Source organism: Balaenoptera acutorostrata, chromosome 10, assembly GCF_949987535.1.
Source record: "Balaenoptera acutorostrata chromosome 10, mBalAcu1.1, whole genome shotgun sequence".
NCBI lineage: Eukaryota > Metazoa > Chordata > Mammalia > Artiodactyla > Balaenopteridae > Balaenoptera > Balaenoptera acutorostrata.
Window position 1 is genome coordinate 32,545,294 of NC_080073.1, and position 12,545 is coordinate 32,557,838.

General features: G+C 50.4%; 1 protein-coding gene across 1 annotated transcript in view; it reads left to right on the forward strand.

Moving 5' to 3' along the window:
• Nucleotides 1–4,226: 4,226 nt before the first annotated feature.
• IL17RD (interleukin 17 receptor D) overlaps nt 4,227–12,545 on the forward strand; it is a 67,777-nt gene continuing 59,458 nt past the window's right edge. The window contains exon 1 of the mRNA XM_007192291.2: nt 4,227–4,403. Within this exon, the coding sequence (XP_007192353.2) occupies nt 4,278–4,403 (126 nt within the window). The 5' untranslated portion in view covers nt 4,227–4,277. The remainder of the gene's footprint in view (nt 4,404–12,545) is intronic.

The window sequence follows — 12,545 nt, forward strand, 5'->3', positions numbered from 1 at the left end:
AGAAACGGGAAGTGGCAGTGGACGCGTGAACTCCGTGTAATGGCCGCGGCACTTTGGGGTGCGTGTCCGGGGGTTTCGGGGCGCGGGGTTGGGTCGGCAGCCCCGGGTCTTCCGCCCGCCCCCGCCCTGGGCCTCTGGGCAGTCTGGGCGGCGCCAAGGCCGGCTCCGGAAGGATGCGGGCCAGCGCCCCAGGCAGAGTTTGGGGGATCAGATGAGTCTGGGAACTCCTGGCTGAGTCTTGGCTTCCCCATCTGTGAAGTGGAGATGATGACAACTACCCGCTTCGAGCCAAGACTGCCCGGGGCCGAACTGACATCGGCGGGGCTCTCAGGAGGGTATCAGCTCTCCCCGTACTGCTCTCCCCAAAGCCCAGGGAAACTTGCACGCTCAGCCTGCTGGGAGATGGGGTGGAGGACACACTTTACCTTTAATGTCTTGATTAGTGCATAATACGTGTACATCGCAATACCAAAAATAAATTAGAATTTTGGCCCACGGCTTCTAACCACCGTTCATTAAAATTGTGTTTAGTTCTTCTCAGCTGAAAATGATTCAGGATACAAAATGTTTCCATGATCACTTTATCTTTTCTTATGTTTCAGGGGATAATTTGACTCCTAACAAAATCCAATCCTCGTGTTAAGGATTTTTTTCTCATCTGCTTAGGTTCTAGGTAAATTGGGGAAATATACTTGCATTTCATCAATGGCTTAAGGTGATTTAATCTGTTTAATCCCCAGCTTCATTCCAACCAGGGATGGAGGCAGCAACAGTTTCTTGCCCACTGATGTGTGTCAGGCAGAGTGCAGGGTACTGGTGGCAGAGAGGTGAACCAGATAGGGATGATGAGGGGTGGCTTAAATTGTGACTGGGCCACAGACAGCCCTAGCTGTGGTGGGTGAGACTACGTGTTGTATTTGGGGAGGGCTTCATCCTCTGGGCACCTACAAAGCTGGGCTCTGCTGTGGCCTAGAGGAAGGATAGACCATGGAGGCCTTGTGGGAGCCTGGCCTCCTCATTTTATCTCAGTTTCTAGTACAGAGGTTCACTTCCTGCAGCCTCACAAATATTCTGAAGGGTCACAATAAAAAGAGGGGATGAGAGGAAAAGAATTAATGAAGAAGACCAGAATGGGGAGGATGTTGCCAAATGCCAATTTATTGCCTCTATTTCCTGACCAAATTTTTCCCTTTGATGTATGTGGTTCTCCCACCCCAACCCCCACCCCCCCCACACACCCCGCCCGCCACATGCATGCTTGTGGCCTCCCTAGAAGGCAAACAGAAGGGCCTCTCAGTCCTTGGTCTTGAGGGATGTCATTCTAACCATGTTTTAGAGTAGGCACTTAGACATTTTCTTTCTTGTGTCCTCTGTACTCCTTTAGAAAAGTTGGAGCGCTCTCTAAATTCTGTAGCATGTTTTCAGAGGCTGTCAATTGCCGGACTGGGCAGCGAGCTGTGGGCAGGAGGGAACTCAAAAGTCGGTGGGTGTGGAGACTGGAAAGGATGTAGGAGCCTTTGCTCTGCCTTCCCCAGTCACTCAATCATATGGTGATTGGTGATGTGAGTGAAACTCAAGAAGAAACGCTCTCCTCTCCCCAGTACCCTCCTTAAGGCTCTCCCTCTATCATAAGCTCTAAATACTGATCCTTTTCTGGGGTCCAACTCCAGAAGAAAGGAAGAAATGCACATGGCCTCTAAATACCTGAGAGCACGGTCCACCTCATTAGCAACCAGAGAAGCCCATTAAGACTGCAATGAGATGTTGAGCAATTTGGCAATTTTAAATGTGCGTAATCCAGCAGTTCTGATTCTAGGAATGTATCTTAAGAAAACAGCTGAATAAGTGTATCAAGATAAATGTGTGAGGATATTTTTGAATCCCTGATTATAATAGAAGTCCCTCAGCAGGGGATTGGTTAATAAATTATGGCACATGTCTAGGCTGGAATGTCATAGAGATTAAAGAGCCTAAGGAGCAGGTAGTCTCCTGGTTTCCCGGGTTCTTCACCAACACCCATGTGGTCCTGGCCTCATTTCAGCCCCTGGCACTCCTGACATTCATGGCCAAACCCCTGACATCCCCAGCTCCCTGCTGTGAGGGTTGGGAATGACCCAGAGGGGAGTCAGGGAGGATGGGCAGAGGTCTGGAAGGAAGCAGAGCATCGAGTCTACAGCTTCCCCACAGGAGCAACGTACCGCGTGAGGTCTATTCAGAGAAGGTTACCCCGGAGGCAGCCTTCTGTGGATCCTGATTCTTCTGGATGACCAAAGCAGTGATGCTTGGTTTGGCTGAATTCCTGAATATCCTGGTGATGAGATGAAAAATAAAACATTTCCTGTCCAGTGGTGCACATGAACAGGAAATCTCAGCACCTGGGTCTTCTGGTGGATTAAAAAATATATATTTATTTATTTATGTATTTATTTATTATTTTTGCTGCGCTGGGTCTTAGTTGTGGCACGTGGGATCTTTGTTGTGGCGTGCGGGATCTTTTAGTCACGGCATGTGGGCTCTTAGTTGCGGCATGCAGGCGGGATCTAGTTCCCAGACCAGGGATCGAACCCCGGGCCCCATGCATTGGGAGTGCGGAGTCTTACCCACTGGACCACCAGTTGTTGTTTGGGGAACCCGTCCTCCCTTTCTCTGGCAGCAAGAAAGGGAGGAAGGGTTTGGGCAACCACTGTCTCCCACTTCCAGCTTCTGTAGTTCAAGGGAAGCTGGCTCTGCTCCCCGGTTCCGAAGCCAATCACCAGGACTTCTGCTAGCATTACTGTCTCCACAAGGGTAGTTTGCTAAGCTTGGGCCACTTCTGCCTCTGCAGAGAGTTTAAGTACAAGGTATGGGTAGGGTGTGTGGAGCTACAATGGAAAATACAGGAACTCAGTGTTAGTAGCAGCTGAGCTGTCTATCACCTCAAGTAGGCCAGGCAGACAGGAGAGGGAGGGGAATTCTAGGCCCTGGAAGGAGAGAGTCATGTAGAGGAGGCTGCCTTGTTGGACTGGCAAAGGTGAGAGTCTTCAAGATTGACTGAGACAAGAAAACCAAGTTGAGGTTGAGCGGGGAGATCAGTGTAGCTGGAGCCAAGTAGTGAAGGCAGAGTAGGAAGAGATAACATGGGAGAGGAGGAGGTCAGTGCAGATTTTACTCTAAAGGCCATTGAATAAAAGCCACTGCAGAAGATTTTTAATCAGGAGAAGGCAGTGCTCTGACACCTTTTTGGAGACCACTCTGGATCCAAGGTGGAGAAATGCATTGTATTTGGGACAAAAGTGCAAGCAAGAAAAGCCCTTTGGAAGCTGTTGTGGAGGAGGAGGTGGTGGCATAGATGAGGGATAAGACAATGGAGAAAGGTGAAGAGGTGGGATTCAAGAGCACAGAGACAGGTCAAAGGGCGAAGGGGCTTGTGGCGAAGTTGGATGGTCTTGGCTACTTCACTTCTCCCAGCCTCAGCTTCCTTTTCCAAACAGGTACTACCCACTTCACAAGAGTAAGTGTAGTGGTTAAGAGTATTGTTTTTGCCAATCTGGATTTGAATCTCAGATCTGGCAGGTACCAGCTCTGTGACTTTATGCAAGTCAGTTAACAGTAGATTGTAGCACTTGTTGAATGCTTGTTATGTGTTAACCAATAGAATCCTGCCCAGACTAAGACACTTACTCTGTTATTCCAGTTTACAAGGGGAGGGAACAATAATGGGGAGAGAGCTAGTCATTTGTCCGAGGTCCCAGCCAGGATTTCTCTAACCACCACATTACCCTAGCTTTTCTGTGCTGAAAACTGGGATAACAATACTACTGACACTTTCAGGTGTGTTTGAGAGGATTCAAGAAGAGGACTGGCAAATAGTAGGCGCTTGTAAATTATTATTTTAACTATTATTATCATTTTTTTTGGTTTGTTTTCCCGAGTTTTGCAGGGAGCAGGCATTACGTGGAAAAATCCCTGGATTAAAAACAAAAAAAAAGACCTCTCAGGTGAGGGGAAAAAACTGCAGCTGCAGGCTTCTCAAAGTCACTCGGAGATGGGCTGTGGGGGCGTGGCTTAGAGGTCGGGGCGGGGCCAGGAGGAAGGGCCAGACTTGGGGGCGGGGCCAGAACCTGAGGGTCGAGGCTAGGGGCGGGCCCCGGAGAGAAGGGGCGGGGCGAGGGATCGCAGCGCATGCTCGGTGGTGCCGCCAGCTCTGCCGCGGCCGCCAGCGCCACCGCCCACTCCGGGCTGGCCAGCGGCAGGCGGCCGGGCAGCAGAGTAGGGCCGGGCTGGGTGAGCGCACGGCCATGGCCCCGTGGCTGCAGCTCTGCTCTGTCTTCTTCACAGTCAACGCCTGCCTCAACGGCTCCCAGCTGGCAGTGGCCGCAGGCGGCTCCAGCAGAACGCGGGGCGCCGACACCTGTGGCTGGAGGGTAAGGAGAGGACAGCGAGTTTCTCGCTGTCCCCTAAAGCGCGGGGGCACAGGTGCTCGCGGGCAGTGGCGCCCGCGTCGACTTGCCTGCTCTCCGCAGAGTGCGCGGTGGGGCTGGGATCCCGCTGCTCCCGCCCTCCTGCCTCCCTCCCGGGGCGCTCGTCTGCCTGCCTCGGCTGGGTTGAAAGAGGCCGCCCGACCCCGGCTTTGTGTTGCTAATGAGGCGCGGCCACCGGCCGGGGTCCGGCTCCAGGAGGGCGGGCGAGAGGGGCGCCCGGCGTGGGGCAGGAGGGGGGCGCCCCACCCTTTGTTTCAGGCCCGGGACCTCCTCCCCCTCAGGGCACAGGGCCCCGGGCTGGGATCCTCCGAGCTGTTCGCGTGGGGGGCGCTTTGGAACGGGAGTGGGGGTCTTCTTCCGGACCTCCGGTCCACAGCTCTGCAAAAGACCGGGATTGCCAGGCGGGGGACCCTGAGTGCTGGGGAGGGGTGCGCCCCCACCGCCTTTCGGGGCCGCTTTGTTCCTTCTGGGCCGGGCCGTCTTACCCCACTTTCACCCCCACCTCAGACTCCTGACTTGATGGTAAATTTTGCTCCCGCATCCAGCCCTTCGAACGGTCTGACGGATAACCGCCCCCATCTCCACCGCCATCCAGCTTGAGTTGAGGATATTTTTCGTGGCCAAAGGGAGGAATGAGCTTGTCCCCTCGGGCAGGTGCCCGAGACGAGACTGGAGGGGTGCACCGACTTTGTCCTGTGCTTGGAGCCCTCTGCCCCTAACCCAGCGCTTCTTCGATGCCATCTGGGCGGTGGGACATGGGGAGGGGGGTGTGCGCGGGGACGCTGCCGTCCCGAGTTTCTATCAGGGCTCCTGGACTTGGGCGGCCGGAGGACCTGGAGACTGCGTCCATCTGCCCAGCACCCCTCCCACCCAAGCCAGGGCCAGCCTGGTGTCAGGGCACTCACGGCCTTCAGCCTTGTGGAGGGGACACTGGCTTTGCACTCAGGCAGCCGTGGAACATGACCTTGGCTCTTCTCCTGAGCAGCCATGAGCCTCAATTTCTTCACCTGGAAAACAGGAGTAAATGGGATTTCCTAGTTGCCCTGGCACTACTGCTCTGAGGGATGGGTATGGGGTAGTTCTCTTCGAACAACGCCCACCCACCTCTTGTGGGGTGCTCTGAACGACCTCAAGCAGTCGAGGCCTAGAACCTGACACCCCTTTAGGGGCACAGGCTGGTGCCTCCAGCTCACTTGCCCCGCATTCAGAGAAACACAGTGCAGAAAATGAGGTATGAACCAAGTAGCTGAAATGTCTTCAGACCCTATAGCTGTGCTATAGACAGCTATAACCCACCCTCTCACCAACCCCATAGTGAATGTAACCTTCCGATTTGAGTAAAACATCACATTTTCTTACTGTCCCATTTTAGTAAAAATACCACTATTCTTGTTGTTGTTGTTGTTTTTTCATAGATACCAAGTTTTCCTCAGTTTTTAGATCAAAAAGTTTTCCTTAAGCCTTTCCCATGTTGACTTACCAATCCTAAATTTTCTGGATCTAAACTGCTGTGTTGGCTTTTGAATAACAGCATCACAGATATTTTATTCTGAACTTTCATAAGACGGCCTAGGTGGATCAGCCCAGTTTGCTGTTTTTCTGCAATTGCCCAGGTGGCTTCACGTGTCAGTGCACAGACCTTGTGAAGTTTTAATGCTGTGGGTATAGCCGGGCCCCAGAGGAGCCAAGCTGGCGGTTTTGTGCTCTCTGTGGGAATGTGTTCGCCCCTAAACCTGCACACCCACAGGATTAATGGTGGCCCTCATCCCAGTGGCTTCACATTCATGCTGGGGGTGACCTTCTCAACAGCTCCTACCTTGGCCTCACAGTCCTTGCCTTGGGGTCATCTTCACCTACTTTTTGGATGAGCATGGAAGCCTCAGGGCCATCTCCTGGATTCTAGGCTCTTCCCAACCTGATGCGTGACCCCTTCCCTCCTGGACTGGCCTTTTGGTGCATCTGATGGAGCCACCGGCTTTCCCTGACCCAGCTTCTCCACCTGCCTTACACTCACCTTTCCAACTTCAGCCCCGGGCCCTCCCACCCTGCTCCCTAACTCCTGTGCCCTTCATGCTGCCGAGGCAGGCTTTTTCCCTGCTCCTGGGATAGCTTTTCCTCCCCTGAGAACCCCCTGCTTGGCCTAAGACTCAGCTCAGGTGATGCCTCCTCAAGGAAGCCCTCTGAATGCCATTCCCCTTGCTTCGCCTTCTCCTGCAGGTCCTTGCCTTTGGTTCTCACCAGACTACATCGTCAGTATTTGTTCACATCTGCGTCTTCAGACTAGTTTCTTTAGCCAGGCGCTTAACCTCATGTTGGTGAGCTCAGAGCCTGGAGCCCTGTAAATCTTGGCTGAACCCAATTAGACCCTGCAGCCTTCCTGCTAAATCCTGTATGAAGTGATAGATTTTAAGCAGGGGGGTGGGGGAGGGGTCACGATCAGAGCAGTGAGCTCCGGTGTCTTCTCCGCAGTGGGCTTTTGTGCATGCTGCTCCCGCCTGTGTTCCTTCTCTTTACCTCTCAGCCTCCCCTCTCAGCTCCAGCATCACTTCCTGCAGGAAGCCTCCTCTGCCCCTACCTCCCTAGGTAAGATTTTACGGAAGTTGCTCTGTCAGAGGGCTGCCCAGTAAGTACTGGTGTACAGTTACTTGGGTATTTGATTCATGTCCGAGTCCCCTACCAGTTAGTGGGTGTTCAGCCCATAGTACTTAGTCTCAGTTCTGAGGTTGCTTACAGTCTACTTGGGGCTATGTTAACATATAAGGGTCGGTGATGTGTGATGCAAGCAAGAGAGGGCTTCCTGTGGGTCTGCGTCACACAGAACTTGAGAAGGTGGACGCACAGCGGGGTAGAGAAGTGAGCCCTCAGGAGGGGCAGGATCTGGGTGCTGGAGAGGAGCTGAGCGATTGACCCCCTGGCTCTCCAAGGGGAGGTTGTTCTAGGAACTCTTGCCCCTGCAGGAATGTGTATTTTCCCAGGACTTGCAAGGTGACTGGAGCCAGCTAACCCTCAGCAGCTGTAACCCTCCCTTCGGGGCTGCTCTCAGAGGAGCCAGCCTGGTCTAAGTGGTCAGATTTCACAACCTCCCCATTATTAGCGGGGCAATTAAGGGGCCGATACCATCTTGAACACAGCGCAGTGTTTTAGAAATGAATTGTGGGCTCACTTCCTCGACTAGTGTTTTTTTTTTTTTAAAAAGTCTCTTAGGGCTCTTGCCAGGTAAAGTTGCTCTTTGAGTAATAAATACAGTTTTCACAAAGAAGTAACAAGTTGTAAAACTTCCAGAGGGGCTAGCATCCTCATTTACACTGAGTCTTAACTGCTTGCTTCTTGGAAGTGGAATGGTTTTGTTTGTGATGGGTAACTTTATGTTGGTCACTTGCACTGAGCTTTTTTCCCCTCCTCTTGCTTTGCTGGTTGTTTGAGAAGCCTATTTATGGAACAAGAAATTAGGAATCTATTCCCACAGGTTTTTATTTAGTGGCTTTTCCTGCAGTGGAGAAGGAGGGAACATTTCTTGCCTTCTTACCTAGATGGGGTACACCTTCCCTGGTCTATTATCCCTCAAACACAATTTCCACTCTCCCCCCCACCCCCCCGTTCCCCCACCAAAGTCTGTTCCTTCAGGAATTCAGGAAGCCAGAATGCTGGCATCGTCTTTACAATGAAGTGCAAGTTTCCCATTTAAGGCAAATACTTCATCTCTAAAGGTAGGAAGGAATAGGGTGGTACTTGGAAAAGAAGAAGTTCCAGCTGATTAAAATTTAGGTTCCTGATAAAAGTCCAATCCAAGAACTCTCCTTGGCTGCGGGCCCAGCCATGTTTATTTAATTCTGAATTGGATGTGTTTTCATTCACTTGCAGCTCGTGGCTCTCAAGCCTGCATCTGGTCTGCCTGTCCTGTGGCCGTGCTGTCCATGTTACACATGCTCTTGTGTCTTTTACAGAATTCTTGGTTAAAAATGAGTCAGCCCTGGTTGACACATTTTTAGAGAAACATTTTTATAAGAAGTGTGATGCTTTCTTCCAGCCTGTTTTGCTATGTTAATTTGGGAATCCTTTGGCCGGGGTCCATCTTTCTTGAGCAGCCCTCCCTTCTCTCCCCTCCCCCATCCAGCCAATGGACCCGGAGCCCCTGCAGTGCCTGGGGCATTGTGCTAGTTCTTAACTCGGGGATACAGCTGGGTGAATGAGACCAGCAACTAAGTTCCGACTGAGGCACCATTTCCTTCCAAACATGACTTCTCATGGTGAAGTCCAGGGGCTTCCAGTATTGGGATTGCCTCGGGAGCTCGTTAAAATGCAGATTCAAGGCCAATGGGACCAGAATGGGAGTGAGATGGGGCCCAGGAACTGACATTTTAACAAGCTCCTGTGATGCTCTCAATGGTGAGAATCATTGCTTTAGGAGACAGGGCTTCTGTGATCACAAGAAGGAGGCGAGAAGCCACCTTCTAAACATTTAAAATCAGAGCTTGACTTGAAATTACTTCACTGGACTTTGAGAATGTAAAGTGGAGACTTTGTCCGAGCTCTGGAAAATGGCAGGGGTGAGGCTGGCTGAAGGAGGACCTGGGGAGCCAGTCGTTTTGGGTGGGTGTCTCTGGCTTGGGGTTAAAGAGGAGGCTGGGGGTGAAGCGGACCCGACGCTTCCACTGGGTTCCTCCCCAGAACAGCTGGGCCTGTCTGGAAAACAGTCTCAGGAAAGAGTAGGGTAGGATCCAAATCATATCCTCAGCCATTCAAACTTTACAGATGGCTTCCTTACAAAGGCAAGAACAGCTAATGCTTTTTTAAGTCTTTATTTTAATTTGAGTATTTTTCATGCTTCATTTGGCCTAAAATGTGTGTGTGTGTGTGTGTGTGTGTTTTCCTTTTAAAAAAGTTTTCAAACTGTCTTTCCCTCATCAGTCCCTGAACTTTTCACATACCATGCCCCGGCAGAAGTCTGCTGCTGCTGGGGCCACCCAGTCAACAATTAATTGTTCCTCTCATTCCTTGCTGCCTCTTGTGTCTGCCCCGATGGATGGGTTTTTAGGCTTCTGGAAGCTTGGGTCCCCCACCCTCTATTTGTAAGAGAATGGGGTGAGGCAGGGGCTTAGGTATCCCCAGAACTTGACAGGCTAGAGTGGGGGACAGCGCCTCTGGAGCAGACCTCTCTCCTGCCACCCTACTCCGGCAGCCAAGACCATTTACGTTTCACATCTCCCCCAAATTTGGAGGTTCTTCTGCCCTCAGCAAGCCCAAGGGACCTGTCTGTGTTGGTGCCACAGGCCCCATCTCCAGGCAGCCCAACTTTGCCTGGCTGGTGGGAGGCAATGTCCTCCTGGGCAGTGTTTGTCTTGGCCGCCAGGATATTCTGAATGGGCCTGACACACGATTAGGTGACTGATGGCCCCGTAACACATTGTCTCCTCCAGGGCCTGGGGCCTTTGAAGCTCTTCCCTGTGGGAAGTAGACTATTTGCTCTATTAAAATGCCTTGGTATTTCCTCTGTTTAACCACAGGCCACTTCCTCTCTGCCACTCTAAACCCGGCAGGGCCACCGGCTGATTGAAAAGACACAAGCCCAGGAGTGATCACATCCTATTGAAACAGATAGTCTTACTGCAGATTAAAGCTGGAGCAGGTCTCTAAGAAGAAACCCAATCTAAGCGGGATTCGTTGACATGGCTCCTTATCTTGCTCAGAATTTAGCCTGTTGATGTCATTCACACTTAAAGCCCTGAATGCATTTTGTTTTTTTTTAAGAAGGGAAGCCTAAATTGTAACCAAATTAGTGTGCGTTTCATCTACATACGGCAGGTTAAAGCGATTTGATCAACTGAATTTCTCATTGTGTGAGTTGGGAACTCTTCAGTGTCTGGGAAGAGCATGGTGTCTATTCATAGAAAACCATACTTGGCTTATTCTCTGCTTGCAGATCCTGTCTGCTTGTTCTCACGTGTTCGGAAGCCCAAGTAAAACGTTTACAGCTTAAATAATACCAAGAATATATCTGGGAAGACCGTCCCTCATGCTTTCCCGAGCAGTATCTGGGAATGGTTTAATTATTAACATGAGGCATGAAACAAAAAATTGAACAATTGAAAAATTACCTGAGTAACAAAGACTGACATTTAAACTCCATCTGTACCCTGTTTCTTCTGAAGGGACCTAAAAATGGAATAACTAGTTAGTCTCTAATGAAGACTATTTTTTTTAAAATTTATTTATTATATTTTTATTTTTTTTTGGCTGCTTTGGGTCTTTGTTGCTGCACGCGGGCTTTCTCTAGTTGCGGCGAGCGGGGGCTACTCTTCGTTGGGGTGCGCGGGCTTCTCGTTGCGGTGGCTTCTCTTGTTGAGGAGCACGGGCTCTAAGCACACAGGCTTCAGTAGTTGTGGCTCGCGGGCTTTAGAGCGCAGGCTCAGTAGTTGTGGCGCAGGGGCTTAGTTACTCCGCGGCATGTGGGATCTTCCCTGACCAGGGCTCGAACCCGTGTCCCCTGCGCTGGAAGGTGGATTCTTAACCACTGCACCACCAGGGAAGCCCAAGATTATTATTTTAACATTTGCAACTCCATTGTTCAAACCATCCATGATAAAAACAGCTTTCCTTTTCTTTGGTTCCTTGTTTGGAAATGTTGGGGGAAGGTGGATGTAGCTAATTAAGGCTACAACATTTAAAGGGGGGACTTAATAGGTACCAGCTGTCCTCAACAAATCACTGGATGGATGACAAAATAAAGATGTGATGTGAACACACATGTAATTCTCTTCTAAAACGGAAGTTGGCCTGTAAATTGTGTGATTTAATAGGGTAAATGCAAACTACCTTTACTACGCACTTTTAAGAAGAATTTGTTTTATAGTAAACCTAATGTCTTAATTTGCATAAGGCTGGTACATTAAAAGTTGAAACGGCAGGACAGATGGCAGGTATTGTGGGAAGTTCAATAAATTATAATTTTATTGTATGTTTCTTTATTCCAAACCTGATCTAATAGACATTAACCATGAGGCTTTTCATTAAAATTACTACATTGTAGGGGGGGGCTTGCTTGAACTTATCAGAAATGCCTATAAAATTGAAGCAGTGACTTTGAAAAGAGAATGGAAATTGATAACATTAATTAAAATGTTCAGATGGATATTTACCTTTCACACATTAAATGAATACTTCAAATGAATCCTTCTGAAATCCTAAGGGATTAGGCTTTAACTATAACTTTTTTAGATTTTGAAAGTCCTTTATTCCCTTAAAAACTAGGAGTTTTTCCAAGTGTTCTGTTTTGTCAGTTTTGTAGATTTTCCCCCCAATGAATGGTAACCCTTTAAAAAAATGCTGGCTGTGGCCCCAGACTTCTGTTCTGAGCCGGACTGTTTTACTTGCCAGTGGGAGGGCTGATGGGGATAGAGGGAGGGTTTCCTTGTAAAGAAGAGGTACATTTTCCCGAGATGCGCTATATGGTTCTCTGTGGTTTTAGTCTGTCCAGGTGATTTCTGGTTTCTCTTCTCCTGAAAAGGGTTTCTTCCCCTTTTATCTGAGGAAAATGCAACGCAGTCCGGACCAAATGCAGGAGCAGTCAGCCTGAGCGTGGTCCCTGTTGAGTGACAGCTTATCGCCTCCATCCTCTGGAGGGGGCACATTTGCTCTGGGTGGGGCCCAGGCCCTCGCATGGTTACAATTTGTTGTCACTGCTCGATATCTGAAGTTCACGAAGACTTATTTGGTGTGAGGAGGCAAGAGCAGCTACTGCGTCAGGCCGTGGTTAAACTGTAGTTACGTTTTCTGGGGAAACACAAAGCGGAGTAGGACCAGGCCCCTGTCTGCAGTGGCTTCCTATCCGGGCGGGGCTGCGAGACCGAGGCATGGGGGCTCAGAGACAGCGAGATGCAGGAAGGACTCCGTGCTACAGGGAACTCCCCGTCCTCGCTCTGCCTTGTCCACTCCTCCCAGAGTAGCATGAACCACGGTTCCTGCCGCTCCTCATCCCAGAACATTGCATCTTCTGCACTTGCCAGTGTGAGAAGCAGGGTAATGAGGAGCAAATGTCTGAGGTGCTGCTGGGCGCCCACCTTTGGAACTCTGGCTTTTTAGCCCACG